The sequence below is a fragment of the Galleria mellonella genome, unplaced genomic scaffold (assembly GCF_026898425.1).
Source record: "Galleria mellonella isolate WM207_F2 unplaced genomic scaffold, CSIRO_AGI_GalMel_v1 utg34, whole genome shotgun sequence".
NCBI lineage: Eukaryota > Metazoa > Arthropoda > Insecta > Lepidoptera > Pyralidae > Galleria > Galleria mellonella.
In genome coordinates this window covers 25382-52511 of record NW_026442081.1, presented here as the reverse complement: position 1 = coordinate 52511, position 27130 = coordinate 25382, and the positions used below count along the sequence as shown (strand labels likewise).

At 37.8% G+C, this 27130-nt stretch overlaps 1 protein-coding gene across 2 annotated transcripts in view; it reads right to left on the bottom strand.

The window, feature by feature from the left end:
- LOC113512210 (follicle-stimulating hormone receptor) overlaps positions 1 to 27130 on the bottom strand; it is a 72646-nt gene that overhangs the window by 36146 nt on the left and 9370 nt on the right. For both annotated transcript variants that reach the window (XM_031909151.2, XM_031909152.2), the window contains exons 2-5: positions 18371 to 18442; positions 17323 to 17463; positions 5626 to 5769; positions 384 to 455 (exon numbers count right to left, since the gene is read on the bottom strand). In XM_031909151.2, the coding sequence (XP_031765011.2) occupies positions 384 to 455; positions 5626 to 5769; positions 17323 to 17463; positions 18371 to 18442 (429 nt within the window). The remainder of the gene's footprint in view (positions 1 to 383; positions 456 to 5625; positions 5770 to 17322; positions 17464 to 18370; positions 18443 to 27130) is intronic.

Sequence of the window (27130 nt, the reverse complement as noted above, 5' to 3'; positions counted from 1 at the left end):
GGTTGCTATCATGTCTTATTCACATACTAATGTAAGTACAATTGGTATGAAAAGTTATAGCAATTAATGTAATGTGCAAATGTTGTTGCGCAACCTAGCAGCGGTGCATCGTGCACGCACACTCGTGCACCGTGTACCGCGGGCCGTTCGTTTACATTACAAATATGTATTACATGTGAACTCATTGTGTGTTTGTGTTGAGTTTCTTGGCACACGCATAGTTATAACAGCAACTATATTATAATTTACCGCTGTAATTTATGTCTTCATCACTTACATACATTGATCCGAGCCACCGCTGTATTCCGCGGATAACATCTATTGCCTAAATTAATATTACTCGTCCTTGTCTCTTATATATTCATAGCTAGGGAGGTACTCACAGGGTATGCAGCGCGGGCAACGGCGGCAGCGAGGAGTCCGTCAACTCGCTGATCAAGTTCCCCGCCAGGTTCCTGTCGACATCATCAAACTGTTAAAAAATAAATTAATGATAATTGATAACATAAATAAACAAACCCCTTTAATATCTCTCCAAAGTCGTCGTTTCACTCGGGATACAGATCGTAACTGTACGGTTCAAGTTATCATTTGATATTTATTAAATATGTATGCATGTATATAAATAAATAAAAAAAATGAATACATTAAATAGAACAAAACAATAGATTTAAAAATAGACGGCATTTAAAATTACTACATAGTATTTCGGTTTACTTTGCCCGCTGAGATTATAATCGCGAGCGTGTTTGTTTACTAATTCCAATTTATAGACTCATCATCATTTTAACATATTTATCGTTCATTGTATATATCATATTTTTTTTTTAAAAATTACGATCCTAAGACATCTGTCTTCAACGACTCTCCAATAATTTTAAGGTCGTCTCACTAGAAGATTTTATTCTTCACCAGTTATTACGAGTATTTAGTGGCTCGCCGATTGCTACTTCAGCTTGCTCATCCTTAAATTATGTTGGATAAATTTTTTCTATGCAACAAACAAGCAAACAAGGTGACAGTCCACCTGATGAAAAGTGGTAACCGTCGCCATGAACAGCACAAAATATACTGTAATGACCAATGACCATGATACTCTTCTCTCTTTCTCTGGTATTTTTTGCGAATATTCTTATTTCTGAATTTATCGAGTTGTGAAATTTCCTGTCTATAGCTTGTCGAGGACAGAGGGGAAAAAAAGTTGGGACACTTGATATGATACGACGAACTAATGAACATTATAATAGAAGGTAAGATGGAAGGAAGGAGGCGAAGAGGGAGATCAAAGCATAGTTACATCAGGCAGATTAAGAAAAGAGTTGGTGTCGTGTCGTATCAAGAGGTGAAGAGACTCGCTGAAAATCGTAGAGTGGCAAGAGCTCCATCGACAAGAGCGCAACTCTTAAATAGGATAGGATAGCTCGCTGAGCAACTAGCGAGCGCACTCATACAGTCATTATAACAAATAGTAATTTTAACTATAACAGACATTATGTATAGCAAGAAACACGCGGTGTTACCGTGGGCGCGAGACGTGACTGATCTCTCATTGCAAACGTTACAGCGTTGCGACTCCATTGAATGTTTGCTGCCTTACAAGCGGCGCGCCGATGTGCCGTTTCCTGCCGTCACTCATTTGTCTCTCTACGTATGTATCTGTCTATCTACATCTGCGCTGTGTTATTTTACATTTGTTATGTTACACGAAAACTCTTGTGTGAATTGTAAACGTCGCTCTGTATACTGTGGCGCTGTTATACACATCATATTAATGATTTCATTGTTTACTTAAAGCAACGGGTGTTCACCACACTGGTTTATATAGTGTTTAACACAACCTAATACATTATAATTAATAACTAGGAAAACATCTCTGATTTCATATCTACGGCTCCTGGTGCCGCTAGAATACGATTCCCTCAAGGGAAAATTCTCGAAGTTTGAATGTCTCTTTATATTATATATATAGACCTAATTGGAAACTATAGGGTATTATAAACCTATTATAATAGGTTTATTATAAAACAGGTAAAATGTTCAGACTTCAATTTTACGATAGGTACTTCGAACGAAAATTACATATTTTTCTTATTTTTATAATAATTAATGAGCTTGAAGCTGTATTTTCAAAAAAATAAATCTGAAACGGCTTTCTTATACTTTTACTATACGCTATATAGCTGCATCCCGCGGCTTTGCTCGCGTGAATTAGTATAACATATAAAGAACTCTATGTGTTAATTTGGAATATTTTTGGTCTGTATGCCAAATTTTATAAAAAGCCCTTTAAGCCTGACTGAGTGACAAATATCTAAACATGTTTACGAACTGTCACTCATAATATTACTGTGTTATATTAACACAATAATTTTATGAGTCCTTTGAATCCAAGTTTCAGCTAACTGACAACCCTAGGGAGCGCGTACAACAAACATCAGATATACTCGTACGTGTATTCGAGATTTCTAATGTTGTTTAAACAAGTTCATTTTTCGTTTTGACACACAGTGTCAAAGTCAGTAACTAATATTTTTTTAAATGTGCAAATCGAGATTTATCACAAACTATAAATGATCTTACATACCTAGTTCAAGTTACAAACTAGAACATATTCGTGAGCAGCCACAGTGACGCAAATAATGAAGGCAAAATAAGATATCAGAATGTATATTTTTTCCATCCTTGTCTCTTTAATAGCCCTTTATATACGAGTATGCCTGTTTATTGGTCGGTGTCTAAAGTTTTAATTGAAGTTTCCAAGTTGCTTTACTTTTTAAATCACTTTTTAAGGTCAAAGTAACTAACTGCTATTACGAAGAATCCGACGTAAAATTGCGTTAGTTAAAAATTTTATATTTTCATGGCCATTAAAAATAATTTATTGGCAAACTCGCGGCGGCCCTTAGCGGCTGCCCTTGTTAGCTCCCCCACCCTTGTCCTCGATCCCTCCATTGGTATTGCAAACGACTTCTAAATTCTAGTATTTATTTGAACCATAATTGTTAATCTTACGATATATTGCTAGTATTGTACGCGCACCACCACGAGGGCAGGCCATAGCCCTGGAGCTCGGCCAATATGGAAAAGTCTGTTATCATAAATCAAAAGCACGTAATCATTTTCTCCGAACTAATGGCGTCGAAGGTAAATTATATAATCATCATAATTATTCTTTCACAAATAAAAACTTGAATCGGTATAGGAACAATTAAATAATCCTTTGTATCATAAACAAACTCGATTCATAATTAGTAAAAATATACTCGTAGTATTAGATATGTACATAAAATTTGAGAATCGCATCTTTACGTCACCGGCAGGGTGGTAACACGCGAGTGATGTCACTCAACACTTTGCACGTATTCACCCATCCGCTCACCATCGGGAAGATCTAATCATAACAATTTGACGGGCATGGTATTGTACGGCAGCTGTTTAAAATTCTGCCTTACAATTCAATAGATGGAGGTCCAATTCTCACACCATTTTCTTCTATTTTTTCCACTGTTACGAATATTTACAAGATGTTTAGTTGATTTTCGTAGTACTGGTATACCTAAATTTAGAACAGAATGGGACTGTCTGATATGTTTAGACGTATTTTTAAATACACAATCGGGACTAAACACGATGAAAAACCTTTTATAGGTAGTTAGTACCTACATACCTGCTTCTTTATTGCCGATGTTTCGACGTGGATTGGACTACGTTTTGGTCATGACAAGAACGTTAGGAATATTCGCTTAAGTCCCGACCGATTGTGTATTAAAAAATATGTGTAATAAAACTATGGTCAGAGGTGTTATTATGTTATCAGTTAGGATCAATTTATAAATCTATATCTTCGATGTGATTTTAAAGAAGACTCAGTGCGAAACCAATTCTCAGATAGATTACCTTTGTTGTAAGTGTAGCTAAGAGGCTTTATAGTTTTATCGCAAAAGGAGACGGAAAAATAGATCACAGGCGAGCGGCGGACGACCAATGGAACACTTCTGTTTTCTTATTACATAAGATAAGCTTTTAAATTGTACGGGATTGAGTTAAGCGACGAGACCACGCAACATATTTTACCGAAGCAATAAAAACCAGAGCCGCTTCTGTCTGTGTCTGTTTCTTGTACTCTTCATGATATATTATCAAACATTCTTAAAATTATGATAACACATTTGTTATCAGGCTTCCTATCTGTGGCAGACATTCTGTTTTGCACAGAATACGGTTCTGAGGGACAGTGTAGGGGAGCTATGTACGGGCGGATATTTTATGTTATGTTGAGTTACTCGGGTCCCCGGGCTATCTTCGTGAACACCGCTAATATTATTTTCCTTTTTGAAACAACAAATGGTTAGTTATAAAGATGGCGCCCACTATGGTGGCTCTAATTTCATTTCTAATATGACTTCATATTTCATTTTAGCTCTCAAACTTCATTATCATTAAGCATTGCCTGGATGTTTTTTTTTTTTTATTTTTAATTGAAATATATTTTCTATATATTACAGACATTTTCTACATAGTCGCTCATAATATGATATAAATAGTTGAAAGGCGTCCACTGTGGTTATTGAAAATTCCGTGCATGCGTTTATTTATCATATCATATAGGCACAAGGGAATAAGGAACACTGCAGTCTCTTCAAGTAAATAAAACACAATATAAGTGATATATAATAATATATAATAATATGCATTCAATTTAGCCGTCCGCGTGTAAAGAGTGAGATTATATGTATACATATATGTAATAGTGAGTATATATAAGAATATAAATTGGACGCTACATCGCACCTCCACTGCCAAGCACGACACGGGTGTTTCCAATAAAAGCAGGATATTTAGCCACGATGATAAGGGTTTTTAATTTAAGTTGTAATTCTCTTGCTTCGATTTGTTTTATTTTGGTCGCCGAGCCGTCGCTTACAATACATATCCTGCGAATGATGCGCTTGGAATCAGTTATCCTTTTTATATGGAGTAATCTTCTGGTACGTTTCAAATATCTTCGTACATTTGCCTCGATCACATTTATTCGTGTGATGATGAAGCGTGTGATATAATGAGTTGCGAGGAAGGCGAGCCGGTCGCGAAGAGGGGGAAAAGGCTGGAGGGCGCTGAAATATCTCCATATTACCGTGACATCTGTGCCAACTTTAGCATAATATGTTGTAAAAATATTACAAGATTAGCAATATGTGTGCGAACGTATCCCTTCAAAAAATATTCACGCTATTTGAGGAAATAACCGTCACTTTATCTGTAAACAAGGTATGTTTGTAAAGTCTTGTCACATACAATAACTGTGTAGAATAACCTTTGTATATTGTTTCATTATCATACACATAAATTGGTAAAAAAAATTATATTGTGCAAAGATTCAACGCAAAACTGTTTAAATATGAGGCAGTCTATTTAACGCTACATTCCCTAGCTCTAAGTTTCCTAACTAAAAGAAAAATATAAAAAAATAATCTGCCTAAAATTATTATCTTTAATTAGAAAAAAATTCGATGAGCCGACAAGCGACAGCGAAGGAAATTTTTCAAGCGACGACCTCTCACTAGATGGAGCAACAAGCTCAAGTCAGTGGATGCAGGTGGAGGCTGTGTACGGGATGCTACTCACAGCGTCTGCAGGTGGGCGAGTGACGAGAGCGCGTGCGTGGGCACGGCGCGCAGCAGGTTGCGCGCGAGCCGCAGCGTGCGCAGCGCACGCGCACCGCCCAGCGCGCCGCTCTCCACCTCGCTCATGTAGTTGTCCTCCGCTGACCTGGACGCCATACACAATCATTTGTAATAACATTTTCTCCATTATAAGCTAGTACACACTCGTACTACTTGCCCTGATACGGCGAAACCAGACACGTTATAAAAATATATTCCAAACTGCACTAATTGCCGCAATCTGCAGCATCAACAGTATAAGAGATCCCACTTGGTATGCTAAAATGTTTTTGCAACACATAGTGTTTATTCTCGTGTTGATCCTACATTGAATTGCTTCAAAAAACACAGTTACCAAACATGAACCGTAAAATCCATTATCAATTTTCCCTCTTACGTTATTACTGAATACATTAAGATTAACAAAATAAGTCCGATTGTTCCGTGGTGGCCTACAAATATAAATGTACTTGAACAGACAATGTCGCGAACATTTTAGCTCAGTACTCGTATGTGGCGAATATTTGGAGTTTGGATAATCGAAACGTTCAAGAGCTCCTAATCCGGATTATAGTCTTGATATCTGCGCCTTGTTACTTATTTAGTGGAATAAATAGATCGTGTATTGTTTGCCGAGTGGCGCTCGCTCGCTGAATCCAAATGAGTGTCTCCACCACGATAGCCATAAGCGAGCTTATAAAATTATAATAAACTGGCTTTGCCTGCAATTTCATTCGAGTAATCTTAGATTTATATACAGATACTTTTTTGTAATAGAAAACACGACGTGACTAGACAATTGCTGATGTTCGAATGATCTAATTAATTTAATCAATAATTTTATTGATATGAGATCATAGGCTGTATTTATCGTCCTAACTATTTTCACATTATTACATTATACAAGAATTAATTAATACTAAAATACAATTAAAATTATTTTATTATTAATTCCTTGGTCATCGCAGCGTAGTACGCAGCGTGGAATACTGTCCTAACAATAGTATTACTTATTTTCATTAATCTTTCATGAAATTTTGCTCTACATTTACGTAAAATAGCAAAGAAATTACTAACCCTGTTCTCAGTGAACATGTCAGGCGCACTACATCGCCCTGGCAAGTTGCGCGTCGCTCGGAATGCGTTAATGTATTGCACACGAAGTGTGTTCTACTTGTAAGCTCTCTTTGTGTAACTATACCATAATTGGCTGGTGTTCAAAGCCTGACAATAAGAATTATTCAATCTTAGTTTAACTAGCTTCGAATAGTGGTTAAATCGTCTAGTCAGCATATTGCTTCTACATTCAAAGTTACACCTTTGTCTCCCCAGATCATTATCATCTCTCAGATCTTCTGTCAACATATGTAATTCTGTTAACAAATGTAATATTCCACACTGACCCGTGCGAAACAAAAACGGTTCGCTCTTTAATATTAATTTAAAAGTTTATGTGAGTGTTAAATGTAGTACTCGTAACATTTAATAATAACATTGAAGTATGATCGTACAGGTAGCGTTGCACAACGCACCAACAGGTTTATTCATTAGTATACAAATTAGTAAATAATTTAAAAGTAAAGTACATTCATTTATCTTTTTGAATTATGCCAGAGATTAATATGTATCACATAAATCATCTACAGATATCGAGCTAAGATTTGTGGACGCCGATAACTCGGTACGTCGACTTTCATTTGACGTATGATTTGTATACATTTACAGAAAATGTATAAAAATAAATGGTTTATTTAAGATTTGGGTCAACATTTGAAAAGTAGTAGAATGTACTAAATGTCGGCACTTCAACAGGTGGGCCACGTAATAATATTGTGTACGAACGCCGGCGCCGAGTCGCGAGCGCGCGGTTGCGATTCAGCTATGAAATCACTACAAAATACTGTTCAATTTTAGAACAATATGTTTATATATTAACAATTTTAAATAATAATTTCATATTACAACTAATCGTAATAGCTATGCGTACGAGTATTATCCAAGAACTAAAGTCACGTTCACTAAAATGCGTGCCTACTGAAATTATTACAGTAGTAAAAAAAAAAAAAAATATTAGTGGTGAATACGAACATGCAAGAGTGTTCGATTGCTCGTTTGTAAAGCGACCGACAGACACGGGGCCTCGGTCTGAGCGGAGGGCGCGCGCTCTAGGGGACCGTTTATATTTATATCTAGTCATATTAATGTACCTCGTTATCAAGATTTATTTTCATATTCATCTCTGTTCGGATGATCGAGTAGTGCGATAGTCTCGGAAGTTTTATCGGCCCCTGCCAAGAATCTTGCTCTCTATACGATAATTGTCACAATGATTTGTCGATTATTATCTATAATCAATCTTTTGTTATTGAGTATGGCAGATAAGTTTATGACCCATTTGATGGAAATTAGTTATTGTAGCTCAATAAGCTTAATATTTTATCACAGGATATAATCTAAAATACTATATCCTTCTATATCAGTTTTGCCCTTTACACTACCAACTGCTATAGGTTGCCTTTTAAATTTGTACATTTATATATATGAATAAAAAGAGCTTTCTTCGTTTACTATTACTACCATCAATTTCCACTAGGTGGGTCGTTACCTTATTTGCCATATTAAATTTTATCAAAAAAGTAGAGACAATTTTTAATACCCAAGTCCCAGAACTGGGATCAGCCCAGTTTTGTGATTTCTTTACCTTATAGTATAAATAATTAATAATTTACATTAAAAATAAGTTTGGATTACTTGTAACAATAGACTTCCTGAGATGTCTGTGTTTTAACGTCACGAGAGTCGGTCCACTTCGTCTGCTTATTTAGCTGGTAAGAGTTTAGGAAACGACAGACAGGGACTAGGCACTGAACTATTTAACATAAAATTCTAATTCTGTTGCTCCAGAATCAGATCTCAAGGATCACTGTCTTGCTAAGCTTTAAACCCCTGACCTCTAGCTATAAATGGTCATCGAAAATTCAAATTGAATATCCAATATTCTTTCAAGGACTATCGGACTCGGTCTCCGTTATTATAGTCGTCTTAGATTAAATCTCAAGCTATAAATGTGTACGCGGCTAATAAAAATGAAATACGTTTTCCTCGTAGCTGTGGAGGTGAGTGATTGCGATATTGGCGCGTTGCGTCACACGCGTCAAATACTAGTACTACCAGTATTAATGGACATAAAATTCGCAAGTGGCGTGCGAAAGCTCCGCACGATGTGTTCACATGAACGATCGCCCGGTGACGTCACGCTCGACACATCCACCATCCGCGCTCTGCGAAAAGTACGTGAAGATAATCCTTCCTATCAATTGGAAAATCATCGTTCTCGTTACTGCCCTTTAATTGTCCACTGCTTGGTACGGATGTTCCTGCATAAGATTTCATCCACATTGTTTCACATTGATTGTAAATCGGATATTGACATATTCTATCAGAAATTTTAATTGTATCGAAGCACTTTACATACATTGATAACCTAATAGTTTATAAGCATAGTCTGGTAATTTTGTTTTTGATTCTTGTTTTGTATGTAGTTTTTATCATTAATTCTTTTTTGTAGTAAAAATCAACCTATTCTGTTTCACCTCTGTGAATGTTGAGCACAACTATAATTGGACTGCAAACTTATAATGCTATTGTGGTATTCTATTGGTAAAAGTTTTGTTTGTAATCTGTTGTTGTACCACAAAAATAAATAAATAAGACAAGCAGCCTACTCCCACAGACAAATATAGAAATAGACAGCTCAATGAAAGCTAAATTTACACTTTGTCTTCGAGTCACAAAACTATTCATATATTGATAGAGATCGCACTGAATCACCATTATCGCATATTTTTAACTATGCGCATAGTCCAAGGAGGGTTGACGTTTTGTTTTTTAAAGACTACGACAATTTATTGCTATTTTGTATTTGGTGTTATTGTGCTGACTATTTTTTGTGTTCATGTATTTTATAATAATATTTTTTTGGAGAGTTGACTTTTCAATGGACGTACATGAAGTAGTAGCCCTGCTTGCGGTATCGGTATACACTGGCGAGCCACCCGTAAGATATCATAGGTAAGAATGACAGCAGGCAAGTTAGCCCATTAAGACGATTTCAAGAATTAATCACTATGGTTTCCAGGGAGAACTACGTGAAGATCGACCTGATAGGATATTTTGCTAGTAATAAAGCTGTAAGACCTCAATACTAACAATCCCTTCCCCCAGAGGGTTGACGTTAGGCAGGCACCCGGTTAAAACCAAAAGCCAATACCTTATATAATATATAAAATCATATTACGCTGACCCCAAATACTTGGGACAAGGGCAGAAAGAAGAAGAAAAAGAAGATGATGATGTTGATGTCCATAGTCCATAGTATACGCTTGTAAGGAGGTTATAATGTTTTATTTCTCTTAAAGTAATGTACATACAGTCTTGGTTTCTCCTCTTTTCTTGACTTTTACGACATCGAGAGATGAAGAAATGCTTTTGATGCTCAAGAGTAGGGACACTTTATATTTTACTCTGCCATTACTTCCGATCAATAATAATTGCTAAAATAAAGCTTTACGAACTAAAATAAAATTGAAAATATATTGTGTAACATTAAGTATTATATGGTGTTAAAGTTTAAAAATATCGGATTTCTATATGTATGTAACTTCCATATTTAATCATTTTAATATGAGGACTCTGTAAGATGTTACTTGATTGATCATTTTTGACCGGCAAATAGACCGGACTGTGTATTTATGGATTAAAATACGTCATCATTAAAATATTAACTGTTGTTTGTGTTTATTCAAGGTGTGTAGTAGCATTACACTGGCTAGCTATGCATCTGTTGGGTTACGCATAGTCAAGTGTTGTTCAAGTTGACAGGCGAAGGTCGACCGCCGACGCACCGCATGCGCCCGCGCCGCCGCCGCCCGTCACGCCGCCGCGGCCGAGGGTCGCAGTCCAGTCTACTATTACAGTAGTCTACTATTTACTATGAGCTATGTACGCAGTAGTAGGTACACTGCATTTTGTTATTGCTGCTGTTTGCTATTGACGATATAAATAAGTTTACAAAGACTTTTGGATATTACTTGTTCAACGATGTATTTACGGTTGAACGTTGAAATGTGAATGAATGAATGAATCTTTTTGGATTACTACACACTTGGATATCTTAGTATCTTATTATAATTTATGTAGGTAATACCGCTAGTACATATTTTTTTATATATATATAGTGTCCAACGCATAATTATACAATTCAAATTTAGCAAAATATGTATAGTAAATTAATAATATTATAACTACCTACCAAACTAATGTATATAAATATAATATGTATCACAAAAGTACAGACCGAATTCCACAACACAACCCCAGGCGCGATTTACTGACATCCAGGGAATCCATTCGACAAATTTATTGGCGGCAGTTATATTTGCTTTCAAAAAATATTGCCAATAAAGATGTATCTAGGGACGATTCGGCGATGTGAACGAGCGATACAATGGAGTCGACATTATCATAGATTAATGTAAATGTACCGCGATGCGCATGCGATAAGGATAATGTACGGGCGCGAGTGGCGCGGACGGAGCGGGCTGCGGCTCCATGAACAGTCCTGCTGTGTGGGCGAGCCGCGTCAGCGACCATAAAGCTGACTGATGGCGTCGTATACCTTCGTAATGTGTCCGCGGGCGACGCAGCGGTGACGTGCGCTCGCGTGCGGACCGCGGTTTTCGCCGGCACCCACTAATCATGTGGAGCATTGTTTCAGAGTTACGCAGAACAATATGGAAAGCAAACTTTTCAAATTTATGTCCGGTTTGGGTGTTTTGGTTTATGATGTCCGACTTTTGCACTGAATGAAATAAAATAATATGTTACTGTTATGTAGATACACGTAGATATATGTTTATAAATTGTTAATTATTTTTTTATAATTATTTTAGATCTTTGTATGACACAGAAGATAGATTTTCATAGAGCGGATGTGTTCGACCAGTCTTGTGGATACGTTTCTCCTGGTCTCACCTACATAACATTTGCCATAATCGCATGGAATCATATAGACGCCAGGGACTCCTAGTGGGTCTTTGTCTTTTGGAGACCGCAGCAACTCCTTGACTCATGTAAGGGCGGAATATCGTTTTAACGCAAAATTTACGAAGGAATCCATGTTCAATAAATAAATAGTAAACATGTTCTTGAATTTTATGTCGTATTATATATGTAAGTAACAGGAATGAATGAATGAAATTTATTTGCCAGAAACATTGTAGATAAGATGTTGCATTTGTCAAGTTTACAAGATGTCCATTGTGTTTCGCCACATCAAATGGTATGCAAATATTAACCTTTCAATTTACATATATATATATATATATATATATATATATATATATATATATATATATATAATATTAATTGTATAATATTAACAATACACAAACATCACTACTGGTACCAAGTGCACACTGGTTATGCATTATAAGTAGTCAACAAAGCATTAGACATTTGTAGATGACACATTACATTTAGTATTAATAGTCTTATAGATTTTCTCTAAAACTCTGTATTTTGTTTATATTATATTATTTTAGCTGTAATTACTGCCTAAATAAAAAAGTCATATTTCCAAATTTTTGTTTTTGAACTGATATAATATAATATTTTGGCTACAGGAACCGAATGCGAGTTGTGATGTCGAGAAGTGTGTTGACAAATAGTCAGTGGCTGAATAACTAAACAGTAGCTTACAAGTAGGGACAATTTGAGTTCCGCTGATTTGGTAGAGATAGTATATTAGTAACAGTTTGATAATACAATTATACAATGATTGAATGTAGCGGTCATTTCGTCTCTAGGTTGGTTTGTGTGTACCCCAGGGTCGTAACGCAGAGCGGATCGATAGACAGTACACATCCACAACAAGACTGTTGGCAGCGGCAGGTACCTATTAGATGTATACATACCCGATACAATGTCGAACGCAACAACGCGTAGTATCAAGAGCTAGCGTCCACTCCAGCCAGCCTCTATTGTGCTTTAAGGTTTACGAGGAGACTCGACAGATGGCTCGCGGCGTAGAACCACGGAGGACAATTACCAGATAATTTAGATGGACTCAATGCAAGCCATCTATTCTATTTTGAACAACATAAGTATGCCGAGTACTGTCCTTTATTGACGCAGATTAAAGTTGAAGCCCAGCGCATGTGTATAGTAGTTATACAATATACAAAATAATAATGGCATATCGTTTGGGACAGACATTTTCGTTTACTTGTTGTGGGGGGGGGGGGGGGATTTACTTTAAATATTCGCTGTTCCTTGGGATCGCCATTACTTGGCGTTTGAACAATCCGCAGACACTCCACAATGCTGTAATACAATACAATAGAGTCAGACCGAGCGAACGATCAGCATTGTTTACTATCACTTTTTAGACGAAGGCTATATAATATGTATAAAAAGGAGATTTATTTTCTGTTTGCTATCCACTTTCTAAACGTTCCCATGTTATTTATTGCCATTTGCAAGGGATCTGATTTATAGATAAAAGCTCGGTCGGGTTAAAGTTTTGCGAAACGTCTCCGGTCTGAGATGAGCGCGAGTGAAAACTCTCGACGCGAATGTGTCCGTGAAAGCTTTGTTGTGTACGCGAGCCGCTGACACGCGCCACGTTCTCAGCGTGTCGGTGCCACGCCGCTACTACTACTTCATTCTGTGTTAGTTAGAAACGGGAAAATATTGTATTTTAGCAAATACCAACTCAATCTTACTTGTTAATATCATAAATGTGCGAGTTTGTGAAGAAATTTTCATGACTTGATCTTAATTTTTTTTTGTTTTGTTTGTATTTTGGACCATAAAATTGCATGGCGGGCTACGGCTTCTGTACAGTTTAGTCAACGAATGATAAATTCTAATAATACGTGAGTAGTGGCTTTTATGTTAGTATACATATAATTAGAAGCAGTGGGTATAGATTTATTATTTTTATTGTTTATACTAACTAAAAAAACTCGAATTCAAACAACTAAGTGCTACTGAGATAGACCTACAGACTAGATTGTGATTATATATGGATTCTATATTGTGTTCCGAGTTGCAATTTTGTCAAACAACACCCAAAAGATTAATCGTGGGAGTGTTAGTGTTCTCTGCTACGTTGTCGTTGTATTTGTTTCTACGAGCAGACAGAGGCTGTTTCAGCGGCCGTCGGCTAAATCCAATAACAGGTATAGGCAATGGTATCAACGACCTGCTTGAATATTTGTATTATTCTTTAATGCTATAAAGAGTAAATAAATAGTAGGTAAAGACTAACATTTTAATTATTAATTCAATAAAGCGTTTAAGTTACATATTTATGCAAATTTATAAAAATCTAACTCTATTATTGAAGAGTACATAGTAAAACACATCAGTACTCCCATCTCCGAAAATTATTCAATATTTTAAAAACAATTTTTTTAAGTAATAACAGTCCGTTTATTTGTCATTCTAAGTTGCGTAAAAAACATTTTGTATTTATAAATTACTTGTAAATTATTGTAACTTATTTGAGATTTTGTGCGGTGGTAAATCCAATCATCTAACGGCGCTTATTGAATGTGTCGCTCAAATTTAAAATAATACATAAAATAAAAATTTAAAATAATCATAAACATAAAAAAAAATGCATCGTAATAAGGAAAGTGCTCACGTAGTATATACATATTATGTACACAGCTACACACGCGGATATATAATTGTGAATTAAACTTTGAAATGGAAATTGTAGAGTTTTCATTCTGAAAGCGTGCTTGTAGTTTTCATTATAACTTTGAAATCGGGTTCATAATTGTACATAGTTACGAGTGGAGAGCTGAGTGCACAATGACTTTTGAGTGGAACGTTTATGTTAAGTTTAACCCGAAAAGTCAGTTAAGATTTAGTTCTTACGTGCATTTATTCTACTTCTAGAATTTACACAATCTTTTATACTATTGTACAGCTGTATCTTGCAATATAGAATCCTATATATTAATTTAGTTCTAAAATTTATCAGTTAATCTTTTTATAAACTTCTACAAGTAATTTTATAATATCCACTAACATAGAATGATAATAATAACGCGTGTCGAGAACTTCGTAAAAGCCGAAATGGAGAAGAAGAGAAAGTATCTCGACTTGGCTCACGATGTGACCGAAATTTAGGGAAAAATTCAACTGAAATCACTCCAATCGTTCTGTTAGTGAACGGTCTAGATCCAAAGTCCAACCAGTCTAGATCAACAACTCAGCCGGTTGGGATTCTAAAGCAGCTCATCCAAAGATGTAAAAAGCGGAATTCTTGGATACTACCTACATAGTGCGCCGGTTTCTCTCTCTGGGGCTTTGACTGTGCTTTTTCCGGGGTTTAGTTTGTCATCTCCTCTTTTTAAGAGAGAAGATGTGAATTTTGTTTAAAAAAATAATATTTTTTTTGTTTCAAATATGATCTATACAAATGGTCTTAAATTATAATAGTGCTACACGTTTCATCTTTTTTTATACAACTTAGAATGGCAAACAAGCTGTCGGCCCACCTGATGGAAAGTGGTAACCGTTGCCTATAGACATGAGCAGTACCATAGACATAACAGAGTATACTGTTTCGCCCATGATACCCTCGTGCGTTGCCATTCCTGAGTATTCAGGTGTTATTCCTCTGAACCCTGTAAATTCACGCCATATCCCACCCTTCAAATCGAAACACAGCCATGAAAACACAAATGGGATAGAGGTACTCAAGCAAACAACTTTTGTACATCTCTTTTGTACATGTCTGGTATATCTGGTAAATCTTATTTAAAGCCATACAAAATTTTAAATTATTACAGGGTCAGCAATCCGCACGTGACCTCCCCTAGTGTAGCAGGCGTCTATAGGCTACAGTGACCGTTCACTATCGGACGGGCTGTGTGCTTGTTTGCCGCCTTCGTGGTATATGAAAATAGAGTATTCTTGAATTTGTTTAATCTATGTAAAGATTAAGCGTTCTGTAAAGTGTTGTTACAAATTAATTTTGTGAAATATCGTTTTATCCTAAGCGGTTATCGACGCCGACATTGAGAGTTTCGGAAGTACTCCTCTACAACAGAAACGAGTCATCATTATTTGAGTGCCGTATGAATTTTTTAATGCCTTTTTTTATTACATGATAATAGGGTTGTAGCCTCGTCAGCACTATCGGTATTTCCTGGCGGGGCACCAGTGAAGGATGATAGATGAAAATGAAGGCAGCTCAATTGACCTATCGTAACGTGACGAATTCATCAAGATTAACCATGATAGTTTCTAGGGGGAATTGTGTAGAAACCATCCTGGCAGTATATAGCCAGCAATGGGATTGCTTGTCCTCATTGATAACGACATTGTAAACCTCTTGTCATTTTACTATTGAACACTGGATCCCTAATATTATAAATTAACATAAATTTAATTTTATGATTTGACATTGATTGCACGAAATATGATAAAATTAATTATACCTAAATGTTTATTACGATTATAATCATAAGATTTTTATATGTCAGTCCGGAGAAACCGGCTCAGCTCCAGCTCATTCAATTTATACGTGTAATAAAATAAAACCAGTGGATGAGTACAAGTGCTGTCACTCACATAAAGATAAATTAAATGGGGTACATATCAGTAATAAGGGCCTATATCGATAGAAATATGGATGTTGACGATATGGATGTTCTAAAGATAGCTATTGAAAAAATACGAGCAGCAGTGTATCTGATTTGAATGATATTAGGAAAAACAGGAAGAGGATTGGAGTCAATATGAAGACTCCGCGGCGCGACCGCGGGCGTCGCGGCATACTGCGAGCGGCCGTCACTTGCATGAATAATTTATAATCGATTTATCAATGTTGGTGCTGGCGTCGGGCGCCGGCGGGGGCTGGGGCGCGCCGCGGGGCGGGCGTGGTCCGCGGGCGGGTGGTGGAGGATGCTGGCAACTGGCACCGTGCCAGCATTACACAGCTACGCTCGCCGCCCGGACTCTCACGGCAATTTGCAAATTGCCACAGGCTACAGGTGTAAGGGTTAAGAATCGACTTTGTTTGCAATTATCGTTTGTATTTTAAATTATATTGTCAAGTAACATTCGATGTAGGGGAATGACAGTATTGTCATCGGTTTTTCCATACATTTGACGTTTGGATAGATCACAATTTTTACTCGGATAGTGCGTCAATGAAGTGGAGTTGATAATCTCTTCAGCTATTCTCGTGTCGATATTATTATCTTTTGTGCGTAAAAGATATTAATGTCGGAAAAGTAAAAAAATTGCTGCCACCCACACTACGTTTCCAGCCCTCGATTGAAGAGGGGTGTGTTTATAAAGCTTTTGTCTGGTTGTTTGTGTATATATCTGATTGATTTGGAGCATTGTGCTCGTAATTTTTGAAACAATGTACTTAAATTTTTGTTATTATTTTTGGCGGAAATAGATGTTCGTACCTATTTGTCAGCAGTTGTTATCATTATCATAAAGCAGATAACATTTTGTTTGAGAAATCAGTTGAGGGTACGATAGGACTGATATATCTGAAGAAGGCAAAAGCCCTTAAAATAAAATAAAAAAAAATCATTATCATGTTAGTGAATTATGTACTCACAAGTAGTGCAAGCGGTGTGCGTCCCGCAGCGCGTGCGCGGGCAGCCGGCGCAGCGAGCAGCGGTCCAGCCACAGCCGCGCCAGCGCCGCGCCGCTCAGCGCGCCTGCCGCCACCGACTCCAGCCGGTTGGACGACAGGTTGCTGTGCCATAAACAAAACACTAGTTACTGCATAATACACCGCTGCTGGTTAAAGGGGGGCAGTGATTCTATTCCTCTAATTGGTACTGCAACGGTATCTTAACGGATCAGTCGCTGAAAAAGCACTTGCTTATGGCACTTCATGAAAAGCACTGATTTTAAAGTTGTATGTATAACAAGAGAGAGACTTTGTACAAATGTCGTATTCTTGGGTACCTTTGTCGTGAAGCAGTCACGTTTGCATGGCTTTGTTTCGATATGAAGGATAATGAAATTACGGAATAGGTACATGGGCATAACGCTTTAAGCCTCAGGAAGGGCAAAGCATTTTCATGCGTATTATTAGCGACACAGTATATTCTGTTATGCCTATGGTACTATACCACTTTTCGCAAAAGGATCGGCGATGGCAGTCGAGGTGAAAATTTAAAATATATTCCTCTTTAAAAAATGGATCAGTGAAAATGAGGAGGCTGCTTAACAAGAGTTATTTGCATTTATAAAAATCTAGTCGATGGCTGCGACTTCTCACGAAGACACACGCTGTATCTTGGAGCAGATAATAACAGAGTAGCCCTGATACTCGTATTGTAGTGTGCTGCATGTACCAGTAGCGCCCTTATGCTCCCGCATACCTCGCGACCTCGCCTCTCGCTTGCATCGCTCGCGTCGCGGCGTCCGGCGCGCCGAGACGTGTTACAAACAATACACGTATATCGATTGGAGCGAGGTAATGTCTATTATGATAGTTCTCCCTTAATTCGATTCTTTATTGATAGTGCCCATCTTAAAATAAATTTTATAAATTATAATATAATGAATCCTATACTATAATTTTGTGTCAGTTTTTGATGTCGGTGTACATATAGTAAGAGTGATTTGTTGTAGTACCAGTAGTAGGTACTCACAGGTCCCGAAGTGCGACGGCGGGCTCGAGGGCGTCCCGCGGCAGCGTGCTTATGTTGTTATTTGACACGTCTCTGCAACAATAGTGGTGTCATGTAATATATGAGCACAGCCACACAGCCAGTAACACCGCGCACACATGACGGAATGAACTCGAGATACTGGAGGGGAAAGGAATTGTTAACAATGGAGTTTGACAGCCCCATTACCAGCAATATGCACTATTAGGTCGACCTCCACGCGATTTCTCCTGGAAACCATAGTGGTTAATTCTTATTCAATTGGTCACTATGGGCTAACTGATCTGCTTCATCCTCATCTATCATTCTTCACTGGTGCCTCGCCTGCGTATACCGATAGCGCGGGTGGGGCTACCATTCCATTATCACCTATTAAAAAAAACTCTAGATACTCTTTTGTCAGTCTCATTAATAATGAAATGCAATTATAGAAGAAAATAATATATGTCAGTATGGAGCCAATAGTAAAGGTTTTGTGCCACTTGTCCGTGGTGATGTTCTTATCACCAAGCGACAATTACCATTTCACTACTACTAGTGGGTTACTATAAAATATAAATAGGTATATTTAGTAACAAGGGCGTTGAAACATAAAGTACTCGTGCGTATAATGTGGATTCAACAGGACCGGGTATTTCTGCTTGTTAAATTGCTCAAAAATTAATTAGAATCTATTTGTAGTTCGAATACGATAGATAATGTACAGAGGGAGGGAGGACAATACCAGAGGGAGACAATACCAGTGTACAAAAGTCGATTGCTTGGGTACCTCTGTCCCATTCGTGTTTCAACCGTGAAGCAGTTGTGTTTGCATGGCTGTATTTCAGTTTGAAGGGTGGGATATGGCGTGAATTTACTGGGTACAGAGGAATAACACCTGAGTCCTCAAGAACAGCAACGGATGGGGGTATCATGGGCGAAACAGTATACTCTGTTATGTCCATGGTACTGCTCATGTCTATAGGCGACGGTTACCACTTTCCATCAGGTGGGCCGTCAGCTTGTTTGCCAATCTAAGTTGTATAAAAAAAAATGTACACCACCAATTCACATGAGGAGTTTTAAACGCAAATCGCCCACTTATCAGCATGAATATTTAATATGCGTAGAACTGTGAATGCGTCGCCTCCCCTGTCCCCTGTTCACATGAACAGTTCCAATGACATTATTACGAGAGTGTTATCGCTCGTAATCACGCCTATTCTATTCGTATCACGCAGATTTAACTTGCGGAAAATCTTACCGAACAAGCGATCGGATACATTCACGCAAACACTTAAAACTAAGATTGTCTTCGAACTTGAGTAGATAGTAGTGATAGAGGAACTTGATAAAGTGTTATGCGCGGCCATTCACAAACAACTATATCCCGCAGTTGATAGCCACTAGCGCGCCCCGACGAACTCGGGTGGTCGTAAAGTGTTCATTAAACAGAACTCGATAACAAGTAAGCGGCGCGGCGGCTCAGAGCACCCGGGCTGTTGTTGCCGAGCCGCGCCGCCGCGCCGCGCTCCACACCAACGTTACAAGTTAACGGCGGCCGGTGGATTTACGACGACCTCGTTATGGCACCTTCGCCACCACATGCGACCCGCCACACCGACCGACACTCCACACTACTTTATTGAATACGACTACTATAATTTTGTAGTGACACGACATATTTTTTAGTATATTCAATCAACCAATATTTCATACCCGCTGTGATAACGCCGATTGGTTTATTATTGTAAACAAATATTCCTTATTTAACAACCCGTTAACGAGTCTCTCCCTATAAAGGGGGGGACGTAGTATAAGTACTATTACTATGAGTATTCTGTCCTGGCGGCTGGCTTGGCATTATATAAAATTTCATTGTAAGTTTTCTTGCTTGCATAGGTGTATTATGCTTTGTTCCTTTAGTCTTGACTTACGACATCCTGGAGATTATAAGGAGCGTTGACGCCTTGTATCTTTACCATTACTCACCGTTGCCATGACATATACCACAAATTACTAACTAAATATGTAACACGAGAGCAAACAAACCAAGAAATATTATATTGTTCGTAATATTTTGTACTCTTTGGAATAAAGATGCATCGAAGCAACAAATATATATAGTACAAGATTGTGTAGACATCAAATGAATACTAGCTATACTGATGCAATAAAATATCATTGTACATTAATAAATAGTTTTTTTGTTACATTTTCCGTTCCTTGCTGATATTTTCTCGAGGGAGCATGGCGTTTCATTTACGATGTGCACACCAGCACCAACACAAAAAACCAACATCTCAGATGCTCCGGGCGGCTACGTGCTACGCCGTAATTATGGTAACCGCTACGATAACTGGTACGTAAGCTAGTTAGATTGTTGTGAGATAAAAAATGCGCTGTTTTGCTCATAATATCTTTATATTTTTGAAGGTTATTTCATACTGATTTATTTAAATGTATCGAACCGGTTCTAAATAGATCCATCGACTAAATGATGCCTGCGATACTACACAGTATTTGTCAATACTGTACAAATGATAATAATGAAATTGTATTGATTAAAGTTTCTTTTTGCGCGGCTTAATTTGAAATTATCTGAAGTGTTAACCTCTAACTCAGTGCGATACATTGCCTCTTTCCGCGAAATGACCACGCAATATTTGCAATGGAGAGCAGTCGAGTACCTAACGAGTACTGTTGTGAATTGTCATTCTCGGCACACGAGTCGGAGGTAACGAGTCAAGGTGACGATTAAGTAAAACTTTTTGCAATCTCCGACGATGAGACGACATATCTTACGAAAAATTATTGTCCGTATATCGTGCAGATAATACTAAAGAAGTAACGCCATTTTATTACAACAGAATGTCCATTAATTAGTACTTTTTGGTATATTACTATAATTATAATGGTGCTAATATTTTTTTTTGTAATTCTACATACTATTTTATTTACTTGCACCACGTGTATTATGTTTGAACAGAAATAATAGTATATCACACGTATAGACAATTAGTATGAGCACAACATGGTGGCCTTATTGCTGATAGTAATCTTTCCACGACAACCTTTGACCTTTTTTTCTTTAGACTTTTTACAAGTTGACTTAGAATAGTAAACGTAAAAGTGTGGAGGCGGTTTTCATGACGTCAGTGTTGATAACAGGCAGCCAATGAACGGGGAACATTAACTGTATCTTGTTTCAGGAATCTGCAATAAATGGCGTGGCTAACGCCGACTGTTCCCGTCACGTGTTGTCGGCGTGGCGCCGCGCTATTCATGTTCAGACCTACTGAGATAAGGCCATGCATCACGTACAATTTACGGATTACATATTCATCAGGAGCGTCGCTGCTCAAAACTGGCTCACAGGCAGAAACGTCGCTCATTACATACACGATTTTATGTCAAAAAACAAACTTATTAATATTAAACACATATTAATTATGAATTGATTCATTGTATTCACTCTGCTAAATATTGATCTAATTAAACACTTGCTTTATGTTTTTTTTTTGTTTTTTTCTGGAATAGGTATAGTCGAATGAATTTTATAATTATTACCGTAATGAGTGAGACTAAATCCTAACTAAACTAACTAAAATATAACTTATTTATCTATACATAACTAGTTTTCCCTTTTAGATGAAATTCTCAGCTTAAGTTGTTTTTTAAACGTTCTAAAAATCTAATATCCTCAACGGGAGCCGCGATCGTTGGTCGTGGGTGGGGGGAGGGGGGTGACGGTTGGCGCGCGGCGTTGGCGACCACCATAAAACAAGGTATAAAGACAAGCATTGCGTAAAGATGTTAACTAAGTGCTAGCGATGCAGATCTTTTGTTACCATTGTATACGTACATACAGAACGATACTCAGTTTCCTGACCTTCTGCAGGAATAGAACAACTCACGACTCAGTTTCTGGACACTTTGAAATTACGATAGCAATTAGTTCAATAATCCACAAAAGAGAACTGTAACTTGCTGGAACAACGAATTTAGATAAATAATAATAAGCTACATGACACACTATTACAGAGTAATTAATAAATGGTCATTTCTTATGGTGATTGTCATAAAGTAATACTACAGAGGAAGACTTTGTACAAAAGTCGATTGCTTGGGTACTTCTGTCCCATTCGTGTTTCTTCCGTGAAGCAGTTGTGTTTGCATGGCTGTGTTTCCGTTTGAAGGGTGGGATATGGCGTGAATTTACAGGGAACAGAGGAATAACACCTGAGTCCTCAGGAATGGCAACGCTTTCCATCAGGAGAGCCGTCAGCTTGTTTGCCATTCTAAGTTGTATAAAAAAATATATATAAAGTGTTCATACAAATAACTCAGTGGAGAAAAATGCTGAGAGAGAAAAACGCTGGTTTTCAACTATTAGCCTGAAGGCTAATAGTTGAAAACCAGCGTTTTTCATTTCATTTCATTTCAGCATCGAGTACATACTTGTGAACAAGTATGTACTCGATGCATAGTTGAAGTGAAAACAATGGTAACAAAGCAATGGGTTGGTTTCAAATATGCATATAGAAAATGAATTTTTATATGACTCTATTTATTTATTACCTATCACTGTCATGTGATTGCTACTAGCTTTTACTACTGTTTGTTAATTGGTGGAGAGGAAACTTCTTGTAATAAATAAATAAATTATGCTTTAGAACTTATTATACGCTTTAGCATATCCATTGTACGGCGTGAACCATGCAGGACGATGTGTGAAGATGGTGCGCGACGTAACGTTAAGTATGAGAAAGGAGTTTCACTAGAGTCCGCTGGACCCGCTGATAATTGAATTCGCCGGTGGTTATCGGATATTGGGGTCCATCCATCACGGGCTGCGGTCGCCGACACGCGACGGTGACGCGCGGTTGTCACGCGCCGACGCGACGTGCCGGCCCCGCGCCTGCATCCCATCACACCTTATCTCGTTCATGCACCTCATTAATAGGTAGAGTTTATTCTGATTTATGTTTAATTTGGAATAAAATCAATAAAAGTAAGTATTTTAATCAATTGCGACCTGTTAATAAGTAGCGACATCTACAATAATGTTAATTGACCAGCAATCTCATTATTTTTATTTAAAGAGAAACAGAATGTACCGTTGTGTTACGATATATCTCGTGGAACGATAATAACAGACAAATAAATATACAGGATTAAGAAGAGTGTAAACTCTATCGATTAAAGAAAACGGCCAAGTGCGAGTTGAACTTGCTCACCGAATGCTGCGTACAATATACAATAAAAAAATTAAGTACATTGAAAAAAAAAATTTTATATAAATACAAATTTACAATTTTCGGATTTTTCTCTTTACTTGTGCTGTACGACATTGCTTTTTGCCAAATTTCATGATTCAACCAACAGGAAGTATTAGAATACGTGAGAATTGAGAATATCCTTTATTAAGAATTTAAAGGTTTTCAAAAATTGAGAACTATTAGGATTTACGTGGAGCGAGTTACATTTGATTTTTGAAGATTAAGATATAATACGATTGTTATTGTACGAATTCGCAGCGTATTGAAGCGGAGGGTGCGATGCAAGTGGAACGGAGGCTGCGTCGGCTGGGCGCCGCACCGGTCGTTGTGTGCCGGGTGCCGGGTGCCGGGTGCCGGGTGCCGAGCTCCGGGGGAGAGAATGCGAGACGGCAGCGGGCGAGGTCGTCGGCCGCGGGTTGGTGCTACCTGCCACCGAGTACGCCTACTGCTGTTAATTAATTAACTCGCCCCACAATCCTGATGCCCTTTAATAAATATTTACGTTCAAAACAGTAAACAGGAACGTAAATCATGTTATTCGATATCGCTGCAGACAGCGCTATTAGCAGATAATAGATTATACACATCTTACGCTTTTTTTTTACCCGACTACAGCTTAGCAAAAGGAGGATTGTGATTTTGACAGGTATGTATATATGTACGTATGTTCATCTGTTTTCTCAGAATTTTTAAACTACTTATCATAATTTGATAAATGAGGCATGGTTGGAAGCATTTTTATTATAGGATATATTTCTTCACATTAAATTGAATATTGAGTCCTTTTTAATTTTTTTTTTGAAGATTTTATAGGACAAAAAATTTTTGTGAATAACTTTATTTTTTATAATAATCTGTTGTAGGATATCAAATGATAGAATTTTTTAATAAACGTATTTTGAAAATATTGTTTGTTGTCGCTCGTGACTTTTCTTGTTTGCGCTCGATACAATTATAGAATCTCTCAATGGAGCAATTTCTAAAATCATGCCTAAGATGTGAGTCATACATATTTTCCCTCGAAATTTTAAGCAAACCTGCAAATACATTTTAATGAAATAAATTATATAATTATAATTAAACAAGAAGTTGGAAAACTAAAACTCGACTATTGAAAAATCACGTGCCATCTCATATATGGAGCATATGGAGGCCTCTAGGAGTGTGGATGATCTTTGCTCACGTATGTGAGAAGAATGTGCTTTGTTGTGTGGCGTACGACCGCCGCGCCGCCACCGTCTGACACGTCACTGTGTACAGTGAAATATGTTACATGTAAGGTGTCCATTTAATAGATAATAAAAGTTGAATAGTTTGTACGTAACAGTTTTACAAGAGAATAATATGTTATTTCATAATTTTAAGGCGTGATATTTTAATAGTTGGTTAGTTTTAGTTATTGAACATATTTTTGTTGTTTGTATGGTGTCCGAGGATACGATAATAGAGATATTATCAGCTGAGCTCATATTGTTTATTGCGTTGGTATTTTGTATGCTTTATACAAGACGTCTTAAATTTATAGAAATCGGAAAGCAGGCCATCGTGCTTGCACTTCTTACCTAGCGATAAAAATTAATTGATAAATATATCGAGAGTATGGAATTAGGAGATCGTCGACCGCATATTGGCATGCTGCCAGGCGTTGTATGAATGCATCAGTATCCGTCCAGTGGCGACGGCGGCGGCGGCCGGTGCGGGTGCGAGGGGAGCAGGTAGAATGTGGCGCGAGTGCGCAAGTTGTCGGCCTCGACCTACACGCTACACAGCCAGGTGAATGGGCTGCGCCCGCGCAGCGCCGCGGCGCGCTGCCACGGGATCGGACTGCGAGTGCAACTGTAATAGTAACAGTACACAAAACACTGCAGCAACACGCAAGGGACTCATCCATAATCCACATTTATTGGCGAGTACCACAAGATCTAGAACCATTATCTGTCACGAACTACAGCTACGTGCCACAAGTAACGTGCTCCACAAGTAACCACTCCAGCAATAATATACCATTGAAGAAGAAAGCATTGTAGGAGGAAAACTGTATTTGTGTTCACTCTTGAGATTAAAATAAATATATTTCATCGCGACGTACTATGTGTGCTTATATGAAACGTGTCCACAGCATAATAGTCATATTAAAGAAATTATCGTTCTGGTCACGGAGCCGGGGCGATAATATTATTTATTGTGGTATATATTGCGGAGTTGTGCTCGGTGCCGTAATAAGGTTTTTTAGTGAGTGATAATGGAATGGTAACCCTGCCCGCGCTAACGGTGTACACTGGCTAGGCATCATAGGTGAGGATGAAAAGGCAGGTCACTTAGCCTATAGTGATGAATTCACCTGGAATTAAGAAAGACGATTGCTAAAGTGAACCGCGACGAGGTCCACCTGATAGGTTATATTGTTAGCAATTATTAGCAATTCCTTCCCCTCACCGTAATAAGGTGACTCGGGCGCTTCTGATACAAGATTACAAGGCGGCTCTGGCGAGATCATTTCTGACAGCGTACGTGTTACCCTTTCTATAGATACGTACGCTCTGATAGAATCTCTACCGTGAAGGTATCATGGGCGAAACAGTATACTCTGTTATGTCCATGGTACTGCTCATGTCTATACGCGACGATTACCACTTTCCATCAGGTGGGCCGTCAGCTTGTTTGCCATTGTAAGTTGTATAAAAAAAAAATAATCCACTGAAAATGACTGATGTAGTTTGGTAATTTCCAGTTACCAAATATGCAGCAGGTGCAAAAGTGCATATAAACACATAGAATTATAAGCGAAATAGCTTAGGCATGACCATGACCTTTGCAAGTGGACAGATTAAAGCTTAAAGGGTCATTTTAATATTTAATTACTTTATATTTGAATTAAAAAGTGTGTATATAATACGATATAAATAAATAGTTTCCGTACGGAGTTTAAGTACGAGTAGATTGCTATGATGTATGCACACACACACACACACACAGTGCATGCCAGATGCACGCCGGCCTTCGAATGCGGCGCGTGACGATTACATCATAATACATTGCGTATTCACGCGCGCTTCTCTGCCGCTCGCTGTGCTTTCTTCCCGTGATCTGCTTCAACCGTGCGTAAGACTGCTTAGGAGAACACATTCAGTGCACCTGCGACGCGATCAACTGCATCATTGTAGTGATGCGGTAATAAACAAAATGAGACACAACACTCTCCCATCGGCTATATGGACGGTAAGTTTAGTAGAAAAATCCTTCAAATTCGTAATGATATAGAAAAAAAAAAAGGTTAATAGAAAGTTTTGACATTCATTCTCCTTTTAATTGTATGATATCGTGGTTGCGCGTCCAAAACCGCAAAAGAGCTGTTTGTAAATAGGGCGGAACAACACAAGGCGTAACAGTGAAATTTCGCGTCAATGACATCTCAACATATATTGGCTTCATATAGGTCTCACAGAATTTAAATTATCTAAAAAGAAACCTGCTTATTTAG